This window comes from Citrus sinensis, chromosome 2, assembly GCF_022201045.2.
Source record: "Citrus sinensis cultivar Valencia sweet orange chromosome 2, DVS_A1.0, whole genome shotgun sequence".
NCBI classification, from domain to species: Eukaryota; Viridiplantae; Streptophyta; class Magnoliopsida; order Sapindales; family Rutaceae; genus Citrus; species Citrus sinensis.
In genome coordinates, this window is record NC_068557.1 from 599264 (window position 1) to 618110 (window position 18847).

The 18847-nt window shown below is 33.2% G+C and overlaps 4 protein-coding genes and 1 non-coding gene across 5 annotated transcripts; 4 read left to right on the forward strand and 1 right to left on the reverse strand.

Annotated features, from left to right (window-relative positions):
- Positions 1-674: 674 nt before the first annotated feature.
- LOC102628708 (hypothetical protein) lies at positions 675-3759 on the forward strand. The gene is made up of 3 exons (XM_006492655.4): positions 675-969; positions 2327-2707; positions 2959-3759. Exons 1-3 carry the CDS (start codon positions 816-818, stop codon positions 3657-3659), a joined length of 1236 nt encoding a protein of 411 aa, XP_006492718.1. The 5' UTR covers positions 675-815; the 3' UTR covers positions 3660-3759.
- A 149-nt stretch (positions 3760-3908) lies between these two features.
- TRNAG-UCC (transfer RNA glycine (anticodon UCC)) lies at positions 3909-3980 on the reverse strand. Its single transcript has one exon. It is a non-coding gene; the product is annotated as a tRNA-Gly (tRNA).
- Positions 3981-5246: 1266 nt separating this feature from the next.
- Positions 5247-7338, forward strand: LOC102614132 (phytoene synthase 2, chloroplastic-like). The gene is made up of 6 exons (XM_052434831.1): positions 5247-5892; positions 5998-6048; positions 6205-6377; positions 6497-6732; positions 6826-7018; positions 7112-7338. Exons 1-6 carry the CDS (start codon positions 5556-5558, stop codon positions 7277-7279), a joined length of 1158 nt encoding a protein of 385 aa, XP_052290791.1. The 5' UTR covers positions 5247-5555; the 3' UTR covers positions 7280-7338.
- Positions 7339-9435: 2097 nt separating this feature from the next.
- On the forward strand, positions 9436-11058 carry LOC102628404 (ervatamin-C). Its single transcript, XM_006492654.4, has 2 exons — positions 9436-9969; positions 10262-11058. Exons 1-2 carry the CDS (start codon positions 9498-9500, stop codon positions 10834-10836), a joined length of 1047 nt encoding a protein of 348 aa, XP_006492717.1. The 5' UTR covers positions 9436-9497; the 3' UTR covers positions 10837-11058.
- Positions 11059-11737: 679 nt separating this feature from the next.
- LOC107174267 (phytoene synthase 1, chloroplastic-like) lies at positions 11738-13321 on the forward strand. Its single transcript, XM_052433704.1, is given in 7 exon segments — positions 11738-11759; positions 12060-12110; positions 12268-12321; positions 12324-12438; positions 12538-12774; positions 12868-13060; positions 13154-13321. Coding segments are annotated over 7 exon segments (840 nt in total).
- The last annotated feature ends 5526 nt before the right edge of the window (positions 13322-18847 follow it).

The window sequence follows — 18847 nt, forward strand, 5'->3', positions numbered from 1 at the left end:
TTCTCCCAATAAAAATAACTTTTCTGTAATTCGAATTAATTTTCCTACTACTTGAATTAAAAGATAAATTCAGTCAAGACATTTAAAGAAACTCCATGACCAATGGAGCAACTCTTTGTTGGCATCTGTAGATTATTTAACTAAGCACTTATTGATAGTTTACTTGTCAACGTAAAATTTTAGTAGTCAATGTGTCAATAGTATTAAACCTTTTCAGTTGGACCAAAAAGTAGCCACATCATTAAGAGTTTGGTAGATTACTCCACTGAGGGATTCCCCTTCTGAGCAGATAACCAGATTCTGCGAATCCTCTTTTTATTTTGTCGTCTTTCACTAAAATAAATGGCATTGAAGTTGTATTTGGAATAAATGACAGCATCGAATAACGATACCTAGTTAATATAAAAAAAAAAAACTAAATAAATTCTTATCAAAAGGGGGTCCAATCTCAACAATGGCGGGACTCGAACTCAAGTTGGTTATTTTTATCCCATAATTTAAGTATTAAAAAGTTAATAAACTTTAATTATTTAGACTTTATTTTTCATACTTTGGGTACCGTACCCCATGGTCGCAGACTATTAACGAAAATTTTATCGGAAATATTACTTCTAAGTTTTGAGGGGGCCAAAATGTTAACGAGACAGAGAGCCGAAGCCGAAACAAAGGCCAAAAATGTAGAGGCAAATGTAGAAATATAAAAAGTATGGGGTTCATAAAATAAAACCCACGCCGTAATTATTACTCAATCAAAAAAAAAAAGTATTACCCATCAAAAACAGAGCAGCTCTCTGTTGCTCACGGGTGAAGCATCAATGGAATCGGTATCTCTAAAGCAATTAATTTCCGCGACAAATTGGAGATACCCAATAATCCCACTCCGTTTGTACTCAAGAAATCTTAGTCTACACTTTCAAAATCGTCGCTTTCCGTGTCCTCTTATTCGCTCTAAACAATCTGACTTTCAAGGTAAGTTTCTTCGTTTTCTGACAATTTTGCAATGTATAGTAGCAGTAATTTTAGTTTATCAGCTGGTATTAATTGCTTACAAAGATGGTTTAAACAATAACTGGTTAAATGATTGTTCTTTTTCCCCTTTTCGCAAGCACAGGTTCCATTTCACAGCGTTTTGACATAACTAATGAGTCCAAACTTAGCAATTCATAGCGTTCAATAAGGATGCTTTTATTAATGGTAGCTGATAGTAAAAATAGGTGATGTTGTATTTTCAATCAAAGTGAAGCACAATCACAACTTTAATCAGTGGGTCACGGTCGCCAAGTAGATATTGTTTGCGATACATCCGTCGTAGGATTTGCTTTTTAGCTTCAGGCAAAGGTCCTTTACCTTAAATGCATATACTAAACTAGGGGAGTTGAAGACTTATAGACACTCATAGGCTTGCCTTCGGTACCATGTGGGAATTCAAGACTTTTTGTGATGGCTATGTCGTTGCTTTGAGTCTCACTCAGGCATCCTTCACCTTAAAAGCATTTATTTAGTTATAACTTATAACCACAATCCTTAATATATGCTTATCTTGTGTCAACTGCATTTGGGTCGTGATTACTTACCTTTGAGAAGGTTTAATTTTTCATGGAGCTTCAATGTTATGTTGCTTGGACAAGTGTTTCAATTTAGAATTCATATCAGATGAATGACCATTTTCTGCTCAAAGTTTTAGTTGCATATCTTATGGTTTCATTTTTTTTTTAGCCTCCCAGGTTTACCAGGTGATAGTCTCAACATTGAGTCTGCCATGCGATCTCTGTATTAAATGTATTCTGGTTTTAAAAATACAGCAAGTGATGATCCTTTTATTTTGCTTACAAAAAAATGTCAGATTTGATTCACTAAATCATGTATCGTTCAGACATTTTCCTTTTTCAATCCTTTCTGTAGACCCCCATTTGTGTGTACTCATGGAATGAGAGAGGCATAAATCCTTGTTGTAGCCAGGAATTTATTTTAGGGAGGACTAAATTTTATGTGCATTATGGGAAGTGGGCTAGGCTAGGCATCAAAAAGAAGTTAAAAATAGTACGCGCAATCTTTTAGAAACTCAGCCAAGAGATAGCCTAGTTGAACAAACTCTGACCTCTTGTATGACATAATCTCAGAGGCCTTGTTGATATGGAGGATCTTATCTTCTTTGTGCATAGTTTCGTTCTGTACTGCACTTAAAGTGGACTAATATATCTGTCAAATTAATGACGTTAAAACTATAATATTATACGTTTGATTCTCATTTATCATTTTGTAATATGATTCAACTATGTTGTAATTTCAAAGCATAATTTAAGTTAACGTCAAATTTCTGCTTCAGATTTTCAGGGCTATGCAAAACCTAAACGTCTGTTGCCAGCCACAGAAGTGAAAATCTCTACTGATACCTCACCAAGGACATTTTCTTCTTTCAGTCCCAAAGAATCTCGGTCTTTGTTTAAGGTTAAGATAAAGACAAGTAACATATATGGCTCAAGTCTGAGTGATTTGAATGCTGGTATACTCTTGTGCTTGATAGACGAAAATGGTGACTCAATATTACAGAGAATACCTTCTAGTTCAATGACTTATCATTCTACCAAGACAGAGGACTCAATTGATCCTGATAGGATGCACTTTCAAAGAGGTTCTTCTGACGAGTTTACCTTTGAGGGACCTAGACTGGGACAAATTGAAGCTCTTTGGATCAGTCTTGAATCAGGTTAGTCTACAATCTTCTATTATGCAGCCATGATATATAACTTGTTCCGTTAATACTTGATACCCTGAGTTATAGAAGCTTGGACACAATTGGAAAATTTATGATGATGGTCGTAGGTGAGTAGTTTAATATTTCAAAAAACTTGTTTCTCCTTAACCACTGATGAATCACTTTTAGTCCTACGGCTTTAACTGAAGAATTCTGGAAGATTTTAATAATTGTCTCTCTCTTTTTTTCATTTCTAAGATCAGGTCAGTGGAGATTAAGAGGCATAAGCCTTACAATCATCGATGCTTGTGAATCTTCATTGGAAGAAGATGGCGAAGAAAAGATCCAATGTAAAGGCTATTGTTATGATTTTGAAGTTGATGATATCTTGCTTGGGGAGGGAAGCAATGCGTCCATGGTGGAGCTTAGACCTTCCCGTTTAACTGAATTATCTGGGCTCGACCCATTCACCTTCTTGGCTACAGCTGAGTCACAATCAAATTCACTTTCGAATGCTCAGATATCTAAGGAGGAAAGCCTGAAGGAATATGCAGATTTGAAGTTCTCTTTATTACTTTATGATGCTATTTTGATTCTTGTTGGTACATCAGTTACATCATTCTCAATTGGCGAAAGTTCTGCTTTGGCATTCCTGATTGGTGGGTTCAGCGGGTTTTTGTATCTGTTGCTACTGCAAAGGTCCATTGATGGATTGCCAGCCCCAAAATCAATTTCCAGCCAGCCCCAGAATCAATTTAAATCTCCATTGTTGAGTATTGCATTGGCAGTAGGAATATCATTTTTAGCTCTCAAGTATAGTAACATCTCAGGAGATGATGTTCTTCCCTTTGTGCTTACCCCCAAAGACCTCTTAGTTGGGATGCTGGGATTTCTTGCATGTAAAGTGGCCGTGGTTCTGGCTGCCTTCAAGACAGTGCCAGTGAGTCTGAAGGAGAACAAGTAATACATTCTCGTGTTATGCTTTATTTAAAGGGAAAGATAGATTGTAGAATGTATTGGTTATTTGGACAAATACCTAATAAGAAGACATCTGAATGCGTATATTTTCGGGAGACAAAACAACATCTAGATGCATATATTTTCGGAGAACAAAACAAAACTTCTAGAAGAAAGGAAGTGACCTAATATTGCAGAGCTCGTATGTATTAATGTATAATGCTGTGCTTTAGTGGATAAAAATATTACGAGGTTTTGCGTTTGCCGGGAGTCGAACCCGGGTCTATTGCTTGGAAGGCAATTATCCTAACCGTTGGACTACAAACGCTTGTGTTCATACGACTTCTTAATATTACTTTAAAACCAAGAACAAAGTTTTGGCAATAATTCGACATTTTGAGATTATTATTATTTTTTTCTTCATGCAGCGCATCATTATTGAGAACATTAGGGGATTATGAGATTTCATTTTTTTTTTTTTTGGCCCCCTTGAAACTTTCTTGGATCATTTTTCTTGTATGTAAACATATGTTATCTAGCCAAGTAACCATCTCTATATATCTAAACATTTGCCTTAAATTTCACCTAATCAAATCCCTTTTGACCTCGGCAACACAAATAAGTATAACACATAAAACAATTTCAAAACACTTTTTGTTTTATTTATTTTCCTTGGTTTGCATGACATTCTCGTAAACTCATTCTAACAATAATTTGGTCCATCTAAAAATCAACATTTAGCTACACTGAGTCAATGTCTCTTAGAATTTTCTTGCATCTTTTGATAAACATGGGGTGAATTGTTTGCTTTGGCCTTGCATTCTTGCTTCATTCTCAATTTTATTCTCAATCCGGCCGCAATGTTCTTACTTCATTGGATTGAAGGATATTGGTTCGGCCATTGGAATTGTTGTCTTAGATAAGTGCCAGACATGACTCCCACCACTCTAAATATTTCCAAATAGAGCCTCCAAGATTTCTTGGAGAGTTTTGTTGTCAATCAATTTACATCACAATCTATATCGATCTCACAGGATTAAAATCACCTTAAAATTAAATTTGCGATACATTTTGGTTTTATCTGATCTACGTGACTTTAAAATTAGTTCGATGTTTCACGCGAGGGAAGACTTATTAAATTTTACTTTATATTAATGTCAAATATTTTGTCTAACAATATTAGTGTGATAGGAAATCAATCACTTGACCTCTTGTTCCTATTTCAAATGACTAAACTATTGGTTTAAGAACCTCGAATTTCGATATGCTCATAGCTTTGACTGACTTATGAAAATCTTAAAACCAAGAAAAGGAAAAAGGCAAAAGGAAAATGACATTAACCTAATCCGCTCATTAGTATTAACTTAGTTCTTTAGGTTCCATCTGGCAACCAAAAGTAATTTTCTTATTTAAAATACGATCGCTTGAAGACAAAAAGCACTTGAATGGAAACAAGAGCCTTACGGGGGTATCGAACGTGCTCAAGATTCCAATGCCCAATAGCACAACAAGACAGCACTTGCAAGAACAATTGGCCACATTGCTCTCTCAGACAAAATTTAGCATCTTTGCAGAACTCTGAATAACAAACAGAATTTCAAAGTTAACATACAGAGGGAAAAATCATTGCAAATATTAAATTGAAGCTTTGTCTTAAACAATTTTTTTCATTGGTCACATAAAATTTGATTCCTTTTCTGCTTCTATCGCCGATGTATTTTGTCCCAATTTGTTGCATGCAGCAATATTTTAGCACACAACATCAAACATCAGCATGTTATATGAAACATTCTTGACAGATCCATAATTCAATTTAGTATTGCTTCAGAGACAATATTTTTTGCTTATATCTCAACTCTTCGCCTCAATTCATCAAAGTGATAAAATAAGCTGAAGATACCAAATGTGTTCGACATTTTCGATCGCAGCTAACCCTTGCATAGGAGTAAGCAATGACAAAATCATGTGTCAAAAGACTACAGTTGCAGCAACAAGAGCTGGAGTGACCATAGCTCCTAGGCAAAGAAGCTCACATATTTTTCCGGGATTATCAAGACAAGGCATCCCTCAGAGTACTGCTCTACATGTAAGTGAAATTGTTGAAAGACAGTCTCAGGATAATAGCTTAGCCATGGAAGATGCTTGTAGAAGCAAGCCACAGTTTCATCCTATGTTCCTCGAGGAGGCATATGAAAGATGCAGAAACATATGTGCAGAATATGCAAAGACCTTTTATTTAGGTAACTTATTCCTATTATTCCTTTCAAATTTTTCCATCGTGCTGCTTCTGTAATGCTAAGTGCATAACCTTTGAGATTAACTTTTCTTATGGTTTCTTGATGCAGGAACGTTGTTAATGACAGAGGAGAGGCAGAAAGCGATATGGGCAATTTACGGTAAGAAATAACTTGGAAACTTGTTGTGCAAGAAATGAAATGACATTTGCACGTAAAAGTGTGCATAAAATTAACACTATTACTTGACTAGATGAATCATGGTTTTTCATTTAGACCTTCAATGAATCAATTTCGCGGCTAAAATTCTGTGTACAGTTTGGTGCAGGAGAACCGATGAGCTAGTTGACGGCCCCAACGCTACTTACATGGGCTCTGTAGTTCTTGATAGATGGGAAGAGAGACTGCAAGACATTTTTTATGGGCGCCCGTATGACATGCTTGATGCTGCACTCACTGATACGGTTTTCAAATTCCCGCTAGACATCAAGGTGCTTAAATAACAAGTTTCAAAAGCTATTTTCTCTGAAAATCAAGATGAAATGTAATGATCTAATGGGATTTCCCCCCCCCCCCCCCCCCAACCCCCCTTCTTCTTCTTCCATAACAGCCTTTTAGAGACATGATTGAAGGAATGAGAATGGATACAAGAAAGTTCAGATATGAAGACTTTCAAGAGCTTTATCTTTACTGCTATTATGTGGCTGGCACTGTAGGCTTAATGAGTGTTCCAGTAATGGGAATTGCACCGGATTCTTCATCTTCTGCACAAAGTATATACAATGGGGCACTCAATTTGGGTGTTGGAAATCAATTGACAAACATTCTTAGAGATGTTGGAGAGGAGTAAGTTTCAACATATCAAAACAGCACAATATATATGTTAAGAGTTATTCAAATTTTAAATTCTTCAACTTAATTCATTTTTATGTATGTCAGTGCTTCCAGAGGGAGAGTTTATCTTCCTCAAGATGAGCTTGCACAATTTGGATTATGCGACAAGGATGTTTTCGCCAGAAAAGTCACTGATAACTGGCGAGAGTTCATGAAAGAGCAAATTAAAAGAGCAAGAACTTTCTTTAACATGGCTGAAGAAGGAGCTTCACAGCTTGACAAGGATAGCCGTTGGCCGGTGAGTTTTTCAATATATTAGACACCCCTTATATAAAAGGCCCTATGAAATTGCTCTGTAGATGTTGACAAGTTGATTGATGGTGATTTGCAGGTTTGGTCATCCCTGTTAATATATAGAGAGATTTTGGATGCTATTGAGGAAAATGACTATGACAACTTGACAAAAAGAGCTTATGTTGGAAGGATGAAGAAGTTTCTAATGTTGCCACAGGCATATAATAGAGCTCAATCAAAAGGTAGTTTGATTTGTCCCTACTGATCAGGATTTTCAGAATCCAGGACATGGGAACATGGAAAAACAGAAACCACAAAATGACATGTTTTGTAGAGAAGAATTAAAATTTGTATACTGATTGTCTAATATTGCTTGTGAATGTAAATTAAGTTGAATATGAATTAACATTTTTCAGAGTGATATTGTTCACAAGACTCTCCAATTAATTCTTTGAATATAAAGTAGGCATGCATTTGAAAGCAATACTTAATCAAGGCTTAGTCAATTTCCAGGATATAATCAACACACATTTGAAAGCACGTGTTCTCTCCAGATTGAAGAAAAATAAAATCATGAAGGAAATAATGATATTTGCACACACACACAAATGTGATAATTTGGAGATTCATTTTCCACATTTATAAGGCATAACACCAACTAGAATAATGCTAAAAATCTCAATTTGTATTCTAATTAATGTGGCATTTATCTATTGGAGGGTATGATAATAATTTTACTCTGTTACAAATTTGTAAACTTCCTCCATCCAAATGCGAACATGACTATCCATTTTTCCCATTTTTTTATTTATATTTATTAAAATAAGTATTAAAGTTTCCACCACGCAGCATGAGACCGATAGCTAATAACTCTTTTGTAAAGTAGCTTAGCTGAAACAAAGGTACCCCAGAACGAAGCTAATCAGCAAATCTCCTAGCGAGCATCACGGTACTAAATTAGCTATTATACTATTTAGCAAGCATCACAATCCATTGAAAAATCAGTAGCTATATCTATTTTAGTCATTATACAATAAAACAATTCTTTAGTAATTTTAAAATTTATAAAATGCACTATAAAAAAAAAATTACGTAATTGCAATAGCACAAGTTACTGAATACTTAACTCCTTTTTTTTTTTGCCGCATAATAGAAGCAGTTTATTTTATCTATCGCAACAATTCCAAAATGCCCTTAACTCATAACTCTTTTTTTTTTGTGTATTAAACCATCTGGTATGTGAATACAACATTAGGCCCCGACTAATCCAGATTCGAGTTTATTTTATCTATCGCAGCAATTCCAAAATGTCCTTAACTCGTAACTCTTTTTTTTTGTATTAAATCATTTGGTATCTATCTGAAGTCCATATTGGGCTCCGACTAATCCAGATTCAAGCCGAGTAGGACTACTAGGATAGCAAAGCTCTCCCAACAAGTATTTAACTCAGTTGCATTCCCAAACCTCGAACTTGAGGACCTTAGTTAAGATAAAACAGCCTCATGCTAGCTGATCTACGCGCTTGTTGGTTAAACTCGGAACTCTTTTGTAACGTAACTTAGCTGAAAGTCTGAAACAAAGTCATGGGCCCATGGCTAGTCCCACAACGTTTCCAACATGCGATCGCATAGCGAGCATCACGGCACTAATTAACTTGACTGAAAATAGTCGAGAATGGGGCACGACAGACAAATTAACGTAATGTATCCGTCTGGGTTGTGCATTACGGATTAAATGTGTCTGCGTCAATTACTCACACTTGTTCGTTTATATAATTAACTTGCAAAAAGTTAAACATGGTTTACTCAATCAGTTTCCAGGATTATCATCAGACATTTTTCAGAGTGATATACATTGAAGAAATTGTACAAAAAATATCTCTGGTTAGCAACTTAGCCACCGAAAGTTGGTAGCATTCAGGCTTCCACCAACTTGTAGCTTTCATGACAATAAACTACCAATACCAAAATGGAAAATTTTACCATGTAATGGATCCTAATAAATAAGAATATTTAGAATGTTACCAAAAGACTCTTTTAATACCAATTTACTTATTTATGTGGTAAATAAAAGGGCGACAAAAATACATATACTTTGTTTTTGAAATTCACATAAATTGCACAACAACACATTTTACTAACCTAATTATTTTTTGTTCAGCGACTTGTTTTGTCGGCATTACATAGACAATTTATTTCATTTACCACAACGATCCCAAAATGATCCTTAGGTTAAACGACTCGAATCAGCAAATCTCCTAGCGAGTATCACGGTACTAATTACCTTGATTGAAAATTCGCGTGGTCTACGACAAGCAAATTAAGTCATGCATGCGTCTGGATAAGATTCATGTTAATTAATTGAGAGAAAAAATTCCATCTACAAGCTAGCTAGTCCTATACTCCTATATATAGCTGCGATGTGTGCTTCAATTTTTCACAACTTGTTAATCAATACATAAAACTATCTTGCAAAAATTAACCATGGTTTTAATATTTGAGAGAAGTGGCAGTTTTAAGATCAATACTATTCCCATGTTTATTATTATCATCCTTCTGGTGAGTTGTGCATCACAAGTGGTGTCTTCCAGGTCCACGCATGAACAATCCGTTGTTGAGATGCACGAGAAATGGATGGCTCAACACGGACGCAGTTATAAGGACGAGCTGGAGAAGGAAATGCGGTTTAAGATATTCAAGGAGAACCTTGAATACATTGAGAAAGCCAATAAGGAGGGGAACCGGACGTACAAGTTAGGCACCAATCGGTTTTCGGACTTAACCAACGATGAGTTTCGTGCTTTATACACCGGATACAAGATGCCAAGCCCGAGCCATCGATCCACAACATCATCCACCTTCAAGTATCAAAACCTGTCCATGACTGATGTTCCAACTAGCCTGGACTGGCGGGACAAAAAAGCTGTCACTCCTATCAAGGACCAGCAAGAATGCGGTAATAAGCAGAATTATGTTAAGTGAATCATATACTAAATACGAAATTTTTCATGTGACGTTACTGTAAACATGTGAGAAAGACCGCCCATCTTAATTTTATGAAATGCGGACATCCACACTAGAGAATCACTCGTCATTTTATTTAGAGAGCATTCTCAAGTGCGGACTCACGCCTTTACAACACTGTAAAAACACGCTGCCACACACATCTGAGAATGATTTATTAGACTGAATTGCCAGCATTATATTTTGTTGTTTCGTCTAGCTTATATATGTTTAATCTGGTGCAGGATGCTGTTGGGCATTTTCAGCAGTGGCGGCAGTGGAAGGGATCACTAAAATTAGCGGTGCTAATCTGATTCAACTTTCGGAGCAACAATTGGTAGACTGCTCGACAAATGGCAACAACGGATGCGGTGGCGGTACCATGGAAAAAGCCTTTGAATATATTATACAAAACCAGGGTATTGCCACAGAAGACGAATATCCGTACCAGGCAGTCCAAGGAACTTGCAGTGCCGCACAGAAGGCAGCCGCTGCTAAAATCAGTAATTATGAAGAAGTACCCTCGGGTGACGAGCAGGCTTTACTCAAGGCTGTAAGCATGCAGCCAGTATCCATTGGCATTGCTGCCTACACTACAGAATTCAAGTCTTACAAAGAAGGTATTTTCAATGGAGTATGTGGGACTCAATTGGATCATGCCGTCACTATTGTTGGGTTTGGAACAACTGAAGATGGAGCCAATTACTGGTTAATTAAGAATTCATGGGGGGACACTTGGGGTGACGCTGGCTACATGAAGATTCTCAGAGATGAAGGTCTCTGTGGCATCGGCACTCAATCTTCGTATCCACTTGCATGAGTACGAACATTATGTATTTGCCACAAAAAGCTGATATATATTTTGTGGTTTTTAATTTATATTTCATAAAATTAAATAATATTTCTAATCTTTACTTAAACTATTAATGTTTGTAATTGAATGCCAATATGTGTTTCGCCTGGTATCAGTTAATGTTAAATCTACACATTAAATATCTAAGTTTGCTCTTTGCCGTAACTATTGGTTTGCATTTCAACTAATAGATTGTACAGAGAATGTCTCAGGGCCCATGCTAAAAACTTACCTGTCGAATATGAAAAATAATAAGGAGCCCGAAGGTCGACGGCTCGACACCATGGCAAAGAAAAAATAATAATAATAAATAAGTAAACCGTGCAGGGTTATCCCTACAAGTGTAACTTTATTTTGTTGCCATCATATTATATTTTTCAGTTCAAATATCATTGCTCCCAAAAATTGATGGCATTTAGGCCATCACCAATTTGTAGCTTTCATGGTCATGAGAATAAATTAATGAGTTGATTCATCTTGAGTTAGTTTCAATTATGCTACTAGTCGATCATCTATATAATATATGCACACGCAACACAATCAAGAGTTGAAAACACTGAAATTAGAAACTTGTATGAATTTTGTTTTCAGATTCACTCTTTCTATTGTCTCTTCAGTTTCAAAAATGAAAGTTCACGTCAACTTGCTTCGAGACGATAAAGTAAGCAAGTAGAGCAAGAATATTCATACATATGAAAAGATAATATTTCTTTTTCAAGAATCGAAAAGAACAATATATTTTCAATGAGAAACAGAATTGTTTAATAAGCGGCAAAAATGAATTCTTTTTGAACATTTGTAAGTCAAAATATTTATGACTTTTATCGTATTTGAAATTATGCCCGATTCCAATTTTATATATTATGACATGACAGTACGTCTTGATGTTGGTAATTAATTAAGGATTCTTCATGCGACTCTTATTAATATTATAGATATCAAAATTCGTCGCAGCTTTTGCACGATTTCCTCCGTCCAAATAAATGTGTGCATGTATTTCGCATTATAAAGCTTTTACCACACGCCATGACTTCGCTCATAACTCTTCTGTAACTTAATTATTTAGCTCTTGAATAAAACATGAAATTTCTGTTCCACGTGCATTTATAATAGTACAAGGTTAAAATTTATATTACATATTATTATAGAAAAAGTTTGAGAATAGTATTTCTTATGGTTTGTTGATGCAGGAGCCTTGTTAATGACAGAGGAGAGGCGGAAAGCAATATGGGCAATTTGCGGTAAGAAATAACCCGGAAACTTGTTGTGCAAGAAATGAAATGACATTTGCAGATAAAAATGTGAATAAAATTAACACTATTACTTGACTAGATGAATCATGTTTTCACGTCTAGACTCTTCGATGAATCAATTTCGGGGCTAAAATTCTGTCTAGAGTCTGGTGCAGGAGAACCGATGAGCTAATTGATGGCCCGAATGCTACTTACTGGGCTCTGTAGTTCTTGATAGATGGGAAGAGAGACTGCAAGACATTTTTTATGGGCGCCCGTATGACATGCTTGATGCTGCTCTCACTGATGCGGTTTTCAAGTTTCCTTTAGACATCAAGGTGCTTAAATTACAAGTTTCAAAAGCTATTTTCTATGAAAATCAAGACAAAATATAATGATCTAATGGATTTTTTTCCCCCTTTATTCCTCCATGACTGCCTTTTAGAGACATGATTGAAGAGATGAGAATGGATACAAGAAAGTTCAGATATGAAAACCTTCAAGAGCTTTATCTTTACTGCTACTATGTGGCTGGTACCGTAGGCCTGATGAGTGTTCCAGTAATGGGAATTGCACCAGATTCTTCATCTTCTGCACAAAGTATATACAATGGGGCACTCAATTTGGGTGTTGGAAATCAATTGACAAACTTTCTTAGAGATGTTGGAGAGGAGTAAGTTTCAACATATCAAAACAGCGCAATATATATGCTAAGAGTTATTCAAATTTTAATTTCTTCAACTCAATTCATTTTTATGCATGTCAGTGCTTCAAGAGGGAGAGTTTATCTTCCTCAAGATAAGCTTGCACAATTTGTATTATGCGACAAGGATGTTTTCGCTAGAAAAGTCACTGATAACTGGAGAGAGTTCATGAAAGAGCAAATTAAAAGAGCGAGAACTTTCTTTAACATGGCTGAGGAAGGAGCTTCACAGCTTGACAAGGATAGCCGTTGGCCGGTGAGTTTTTCAATATATTAGACACCCCTTATATAAAAGGCCCTGTGAAATTGCTCTGTAGATGTTGATCTGTTGATTGATGGTGATTTGCAGGTTTGGTCATCCCTGTTAATATATAGAGAGATTTTGGATGCTATTGAGGAAAATGACTATGACAACTTGACAAAAAGAGCCTATGTTGGAAGGATGAAGAAATATCTAATGTTGCCACAGGCATACAATAGAACTCAATCAAAAGGTAGTCTGATTTTTCCCTACTGATCAGGATTTTCAGAATCCAGCAAATGGGAAAGAAACCGCAAATGACATATTTTATAGAGAAGAATTAAAACTTGTATACTGACTGTCTAATATTGCTTGTGAATGTAAATTAAGTTGAATACAAGATAACATTGTCAGAATGATATTATTCACAAGACTATTCAATTAATTCTTTTAATATAAAGTAGGCATGCAATTGAAAGCATTTATAGTACTGAAAGTTTTTTTTTTTTTGTTATATTGGTATATTTCAATTAAAATTCTACTTATATTTAGAATAAAAAATTGATCGGGACTCTCCATGATAATTTTATTATGGCGTAGCCCTAATTTATACTCTCACATAATACCAAACAGATATCTATTCGATTTTAAATTATGGGGAGATAATTTTATCCCTACCTAATTTCATTGAAGAAGAAAGAAGTTGACTGCCAGCCATAACTGGGACCTTAAGTGCATGAGTTGTGCAAATAGGGATGGCAAAAAGTGGCCCAGACCCACATTTAGATAAGCATAAGTTGTAGGGCTAAGCCGAGCTTGGACTTTGTTTATTTTTTTAAAATTTTTAAAATTATTATAAATTTGAAATGAATTAATGATTAACAAGTTGTTATAATCATAAATAAACTAAAGAAAATGAATATTTTAAAATAAAATAATAAATAAAGCAAATAAAAGTTTAATTTTTTTTAATACTGAATTCTCTAATTCAAGCAGTCACTTAATTACTTAATGAACAAGAGAGAATTAATATTATAATTTTAGTTTTTTTTCAATCATTATTAATTTATAAATTAAGAATTTAGTTTTTATTTTTATTTGTATGCTATTTTTTATTTTTTAGTTATATTATTCTAATTTATAAATTTAGAATAATCTGAACTTTTTTACCCACCCTAAGTGCTAATGGGTGCGAGCCCATTGGCTAGTACAGAAAGCACTGAAATTAGAAACTTGAATGAATTCTGATTTCAGATTCGATGATTCTCTGACTGTCTTCTGAAATGAAATTTTCACACATGTCAAATCATAAATTTTTATAGGAAAAATATCCACTGTTCACCCGCTTTTTTCAATTTTTTCAAAAATACACAATTTTTTATTATTAAAATTCACCTAAAGTTATATTTTTTTTCACTTTTCCACTTCCATTTGAAATCCGTTAAGAACACTAACGGAAACTTAAAAAAATGACCATTTTTTCCCCCAAAACGAAAATGATAATTTTACCCTAAAAATTACCAAAAATAATCAGATTAAATCTAAATATTTTCCCCATTGGTCAATGAGGAAATTAATTCCACAACCATCAAATACATGTTTTTTTTTATAAATATGTCTGTAATTAGAATGCTAAATTATAACAGTAGTATTAAAAATAGTCAAATCTCACAAACCATTAATTGAATTTAAGATAAGTAGAGTTTTATTATTTATTGAGTTATAATCTCTAGTAGTTAAGATTTTTTTGTACTTCATTAACGTACAAATAATGATATTAATCATTAAATCTAATTATTTTTGGTATTTTTTAGGTTGAAATTGTAATTTTTGTTTTGGGGGTAAAATGGTCATTTTTTTTAAGTTTCCTTTAGTTTTCTTAACGGATTCCAAACGGAAGTGGAAAAGTGAAACAAAATGTAACTTTCGGTGGATTCCAGTAAAAAAAAAAAAGAATTGTGTATTTTTGAAAAAGTTGGAAAAAACGGGTAGACGGTGTATATTTTCTCATTTTTATATTCCAGAATCTTTCCAACTAAATTGTCAATGGGAAATAAAATTGCCAACCATGTAACTGTTGCACGATACCCCCATTTTTCTTCTTCTGACATCTTTCAATGGTAGGATGCTTTGATTTGATAATTAACAATACACTCCTTGTTGTATATTGAAATTTAAAAAAAATTAAAATTTTCAAATTTTTAACACATAAATTCATATTGTTTCAAATTTGTAAATAATATAAACAATTAAAAAATGGGTCAGTTGTCTTAACTTAAAAAATCAACTTCAAACTAAACATCAACATCTAACCCTCTATTTTCTTTGATGTAAGGAGTGAAATAAGAGATGATTGGACATTAAAATTCAATTAATAAATTAACTTGAAAAAAAAAACATGATATTTGATAAGTGCATATTTTCCATATATTTTTTTATTAATTTCTCCATCTTTTTCTTGTTTTGATATTAAATATTCTAGTTATTTTAGTTAATTTTTAATTGAATAAGGAATTAATTAATATACATATTTTACCCTTTATTATATATTTGCTAGTTATTTTTATTTCTTATTTTTAATTAATTGTATTATTTTATTGAATAGGGAATTAATTGGAGATTGTGGATAAAAAGGGCATGAAGAAGTTCAAATTGAGAAGGATTAAAGATTAAATTGGAAGACAAAAATACAGTCAAGAATTGATAGAACCGAGTGGAAGAAATCAAAGCAATTAATCCAATTGAGAAATGTTGAATAATTAAAAGATTTAATTTTTCCAATTGGCAATTGGAGTGCACGTGCATGGCATTGCAAAAGTGGAAAGCAATTTAAATGGGCCCGCAATTGGAATTAATGGCTTTTGGTGGCGTTAAATTGGAAAAAGGATTTCAATTAGAATTGAAAAAGGATTTCTTTAGAATTTTTGGAGAAGAATTCGGTCAACTAGCATTATAAAAGGAGAGCCGCCAGAGAGCGAGAGAAAGGGAGGAGATCGGCAGCAAGAGGATTTGAGGAACCAGCAGCCGCAAGAAGGAAAAGAAGGGAGAAACCGAAAAGTAGTTGAAGAAAAAGGCAGCCGCTTGAATTAATCTTTATGATTGGTTTTGTCAATTTTCTTATTCCCAATTCAATTATGTTAGGCTAGATTTTTATTTGGTTGAGGGTGAATTCAAAACTCCGAACATGTCACATGATTAATTTTTAATTTTTATCATTCAATTTATTTAATTGAGATTGTTTATGTTCTTCTATAATTAATGTTCATGGTTTATTCTTATTTTATTTGAGTGGCCAATTAGATAGGACTTGAATAAATTCTATTGCTAGATTAAAATTCTCGATCCGTAATTGTCTTAATATTTTAATCATTAGTAGCAGGTTGGAATCAATGATTTCAATTGGAGAACATAACCTAGGTTAAATAATCTGAACTTGTGTATTTATTGCCTAGATCAACCTAATATCTTTATATGTTTAATGCTTCCATTATCTTAAATTTAAAGAGCTTGTTTTAAATTATTTAATGGTTAGAGATTAGGTAAAGATCTTGTTTTGCCTAACGACACACTAAGGAAAGATTGAGATTAACAGAGTTTATTATTGTCTACGGTTGATAGTTTCAATATAAATTGATGATAGAATTGATATATTATGTGCATGTTTGGTGGTGGCGAATGATCCTTTAACCAAAGTTTTCATCATTATTATTTCTTTCTCCTTAATTAGAGTTTTTATTAAATTCTTGTTCGTAGTTTTAATTTATTTATTTCTTACTATTTAGTTAAAAATTCATAAACCCCTTTTTATTTATAATTGGCATTTTTCTTTAGTTAGATTAATTTATATTATTACTACTATTATTTTATTTTAAATCTTCCTTTAGAGTTGATAATAAATATAACTAGCATAGCCTCTGTGGGATCGATCCTTACTCGCTCTGTACTAATTATTTATATTAGTGGTAAGGTTTTAAATTTGGTGCACCTTAATGACACTACCAATATTACTAAAATAAATATTAAATAAATAATTATAAAAATTACTTATTTTCTTTTCTTTCCTTGCACTTCGTGTGCCCTTTTGCATATAGATTGGACTTTAAATAAAAATAACTATAATTTAATTTAATTTAATTTCAAAGTTATTTGTCACTAAAAAACAACAAAACTTAAATTTTATTCATAAATCTAAACCAATATGACATCAATCACTTCTAATTGATAGATTTAATTTATTATTTTAATTTATTCAATTGCCATGTCCTCGTAATTGTCATCTAGATATTCGATTCAAGTTATTGTATATTTTTTTGTTGTGATGTGACAAATAATTGAGGTAGTTGTTGATTAATGATATTTTTATTTTAAAGGGGTTGCTCACTAATGGTTGATTAATTATTTAAATGGAGAAAAAGAGACAAATATCTAAATATGGAGAAGAGGAAAAGAGAATAGAAAAATAAAATTATCATAATACTTATGAATAAATTATACACAAAAAAGAAAGTAGGGGGTCAAAAAAGATAAAACAAACTGTAGCACCATGCAACAGTTGTACCATAGTTTTATCCTAAATTAGAATTGAAACAGATGTAAGAAAAAATGACATGTTGATAGAAAAATGTGGAATGGAAAAATCAAAGTGTAGATATATATAATTGAAGAACCAAACTACATGGTGAAAAATCATTGCAATTGTAAATTAATTTAAATGTACCCCTTTGTACTATCAAATTATTAATAATTCAAAAGTGCTAGCGACAGTCACCAGCATCACTTGCTTCTACAGTTGCTAGCCTTGCTTCAAGCCACCTATACTTTTATTTGCTTTTTGTTTTACAATAAATGTGTTAATTATAAGACCCTTTCTTTTCCATTTTATTTTAAAATTGTCATGGGCATCCTTCATCCATTTATGCACATTCTCTCCAAAAACATTTCGCACACACACTCTCTCTAAAAATATGAATAAAACACACTTTTCTCTCAAGTCAAAATGTTCGCGGGGGGGGGTTGGGTTGGAGGAGCTACTATCACTTGTAAAATTTAATTCCAAATTCTGATTTTATTAAATACAAAAATTGATTATTGATTTTTAATCTTCAGATTTTCTAATTTTTTGAACTGATTTCTATAACAAAAGACACAAATAAAAAATCTTAATAAATAAATTTTAATTTCATCTTTCATATCTAAATTCTCTCAGTAATATACATTTTTTTTCAAAGTCTTACAAACAAAATCTCGTTTATAAACTTGTTGACAGAATTTATAAGTTTATAAATTATATATTGTCGAGAGAATTAAATATGAAAGACGAATTTAAAAATCATTTATTAAGTTTTCAAATTGGGTCTTTTGTTTTGGAAATTAGTTAAAAAAAAATCTGAAGATTAAAAATCAATACTAAATTTTGGCATTTAACAAAATTAGAATTGGAATTAAATTTTGCAAGTGATAATAAAACAATTAAAGAGCAAATAAAAGTGCACGTGGCTCGACGAAAGGCCAGTAACTATAAGAGTTAGTGATGCTAGGGACTGTCGCGGGCACTTCTCTTAATAATGTGCAGTGAGTACTTGCAAAAAAGTATTGATGAAAAATTGAAGATGAGGGAAATGAATATTGGGACCTGGGTGCTGGCTTTTGAAATTTCTTAAAAATGATTTTAAAAAAAACTTAAGCGGTCAAGGTTCAAACCTGGGTGCTGGCTTAAAAGTGTTTGGCGACATATTAAGTTTTACAGCTATATGAATGAAATTATATGAATAACGATTTTTTTTTTTCAATTATGTCCAATAT

Excerpts from the sequence above, each read along its gene's own strand:
- LOC102614132 (XM_052434831.1), top strand. The coding sequence starts at position 5,556 with ATGTGTTCGACATTTTCGATCGCAGCTAACCCTTGCATAGGAGTAAGC. Across the intron at positions 5,893-5,997 it reads TGCAAAGACCTTTTATTTAG|GAACGTTGTTAATGACAGAG; the intron begins GTAACTTATTCC and ends TTCTTGATGCAG. Across the intron at positions 7,019-7,111 it reads ACAAGGATAGCCGTTGGCCG|GTTTGGTCATCCCTGTTAAT; the intron begins GTGAGTTTTTCA and ends GGTGATTTGCAG.
- LOC102628404 (XM_006492654.4), top strand. The coding sequence starts at position 9,498 with ATGGTTTTAATATTTGAGAGAAGTGGCAGTTTTAAGATCAATACTATT. Across the intron at positions 9,970-10,261 it reads CAAGGACCAGCAAGAATGCG|GATGCTGTTGGGCATTTTCA; the intron begins GTAATAAGCAGA and ends AATCTGGTGCAG.
- LOC102628708 (XM_006492655.4), top strand. The coding sequence starts at position 816 with ATGGAATCGGTATCTCTAAAGCAATTAATTTCCGCGACAAATTGGAGA. Across the intron at positions 970-2,326 it reads TAAACAATCTGACTTTCAAG|ATTTTCAGGGCTATGCAAAA; the intron begins GTAAGTTTCTTC and ends TTTCTGCTTCAG. Across the intron at positions 2,708-2,958 it reads TTGGATCAGTCTTGAATCAG|GTCAGTGGAGATTAAGAGGC; the intron begins GTTAGTCTACAA and ends TTCTAAGATCAG.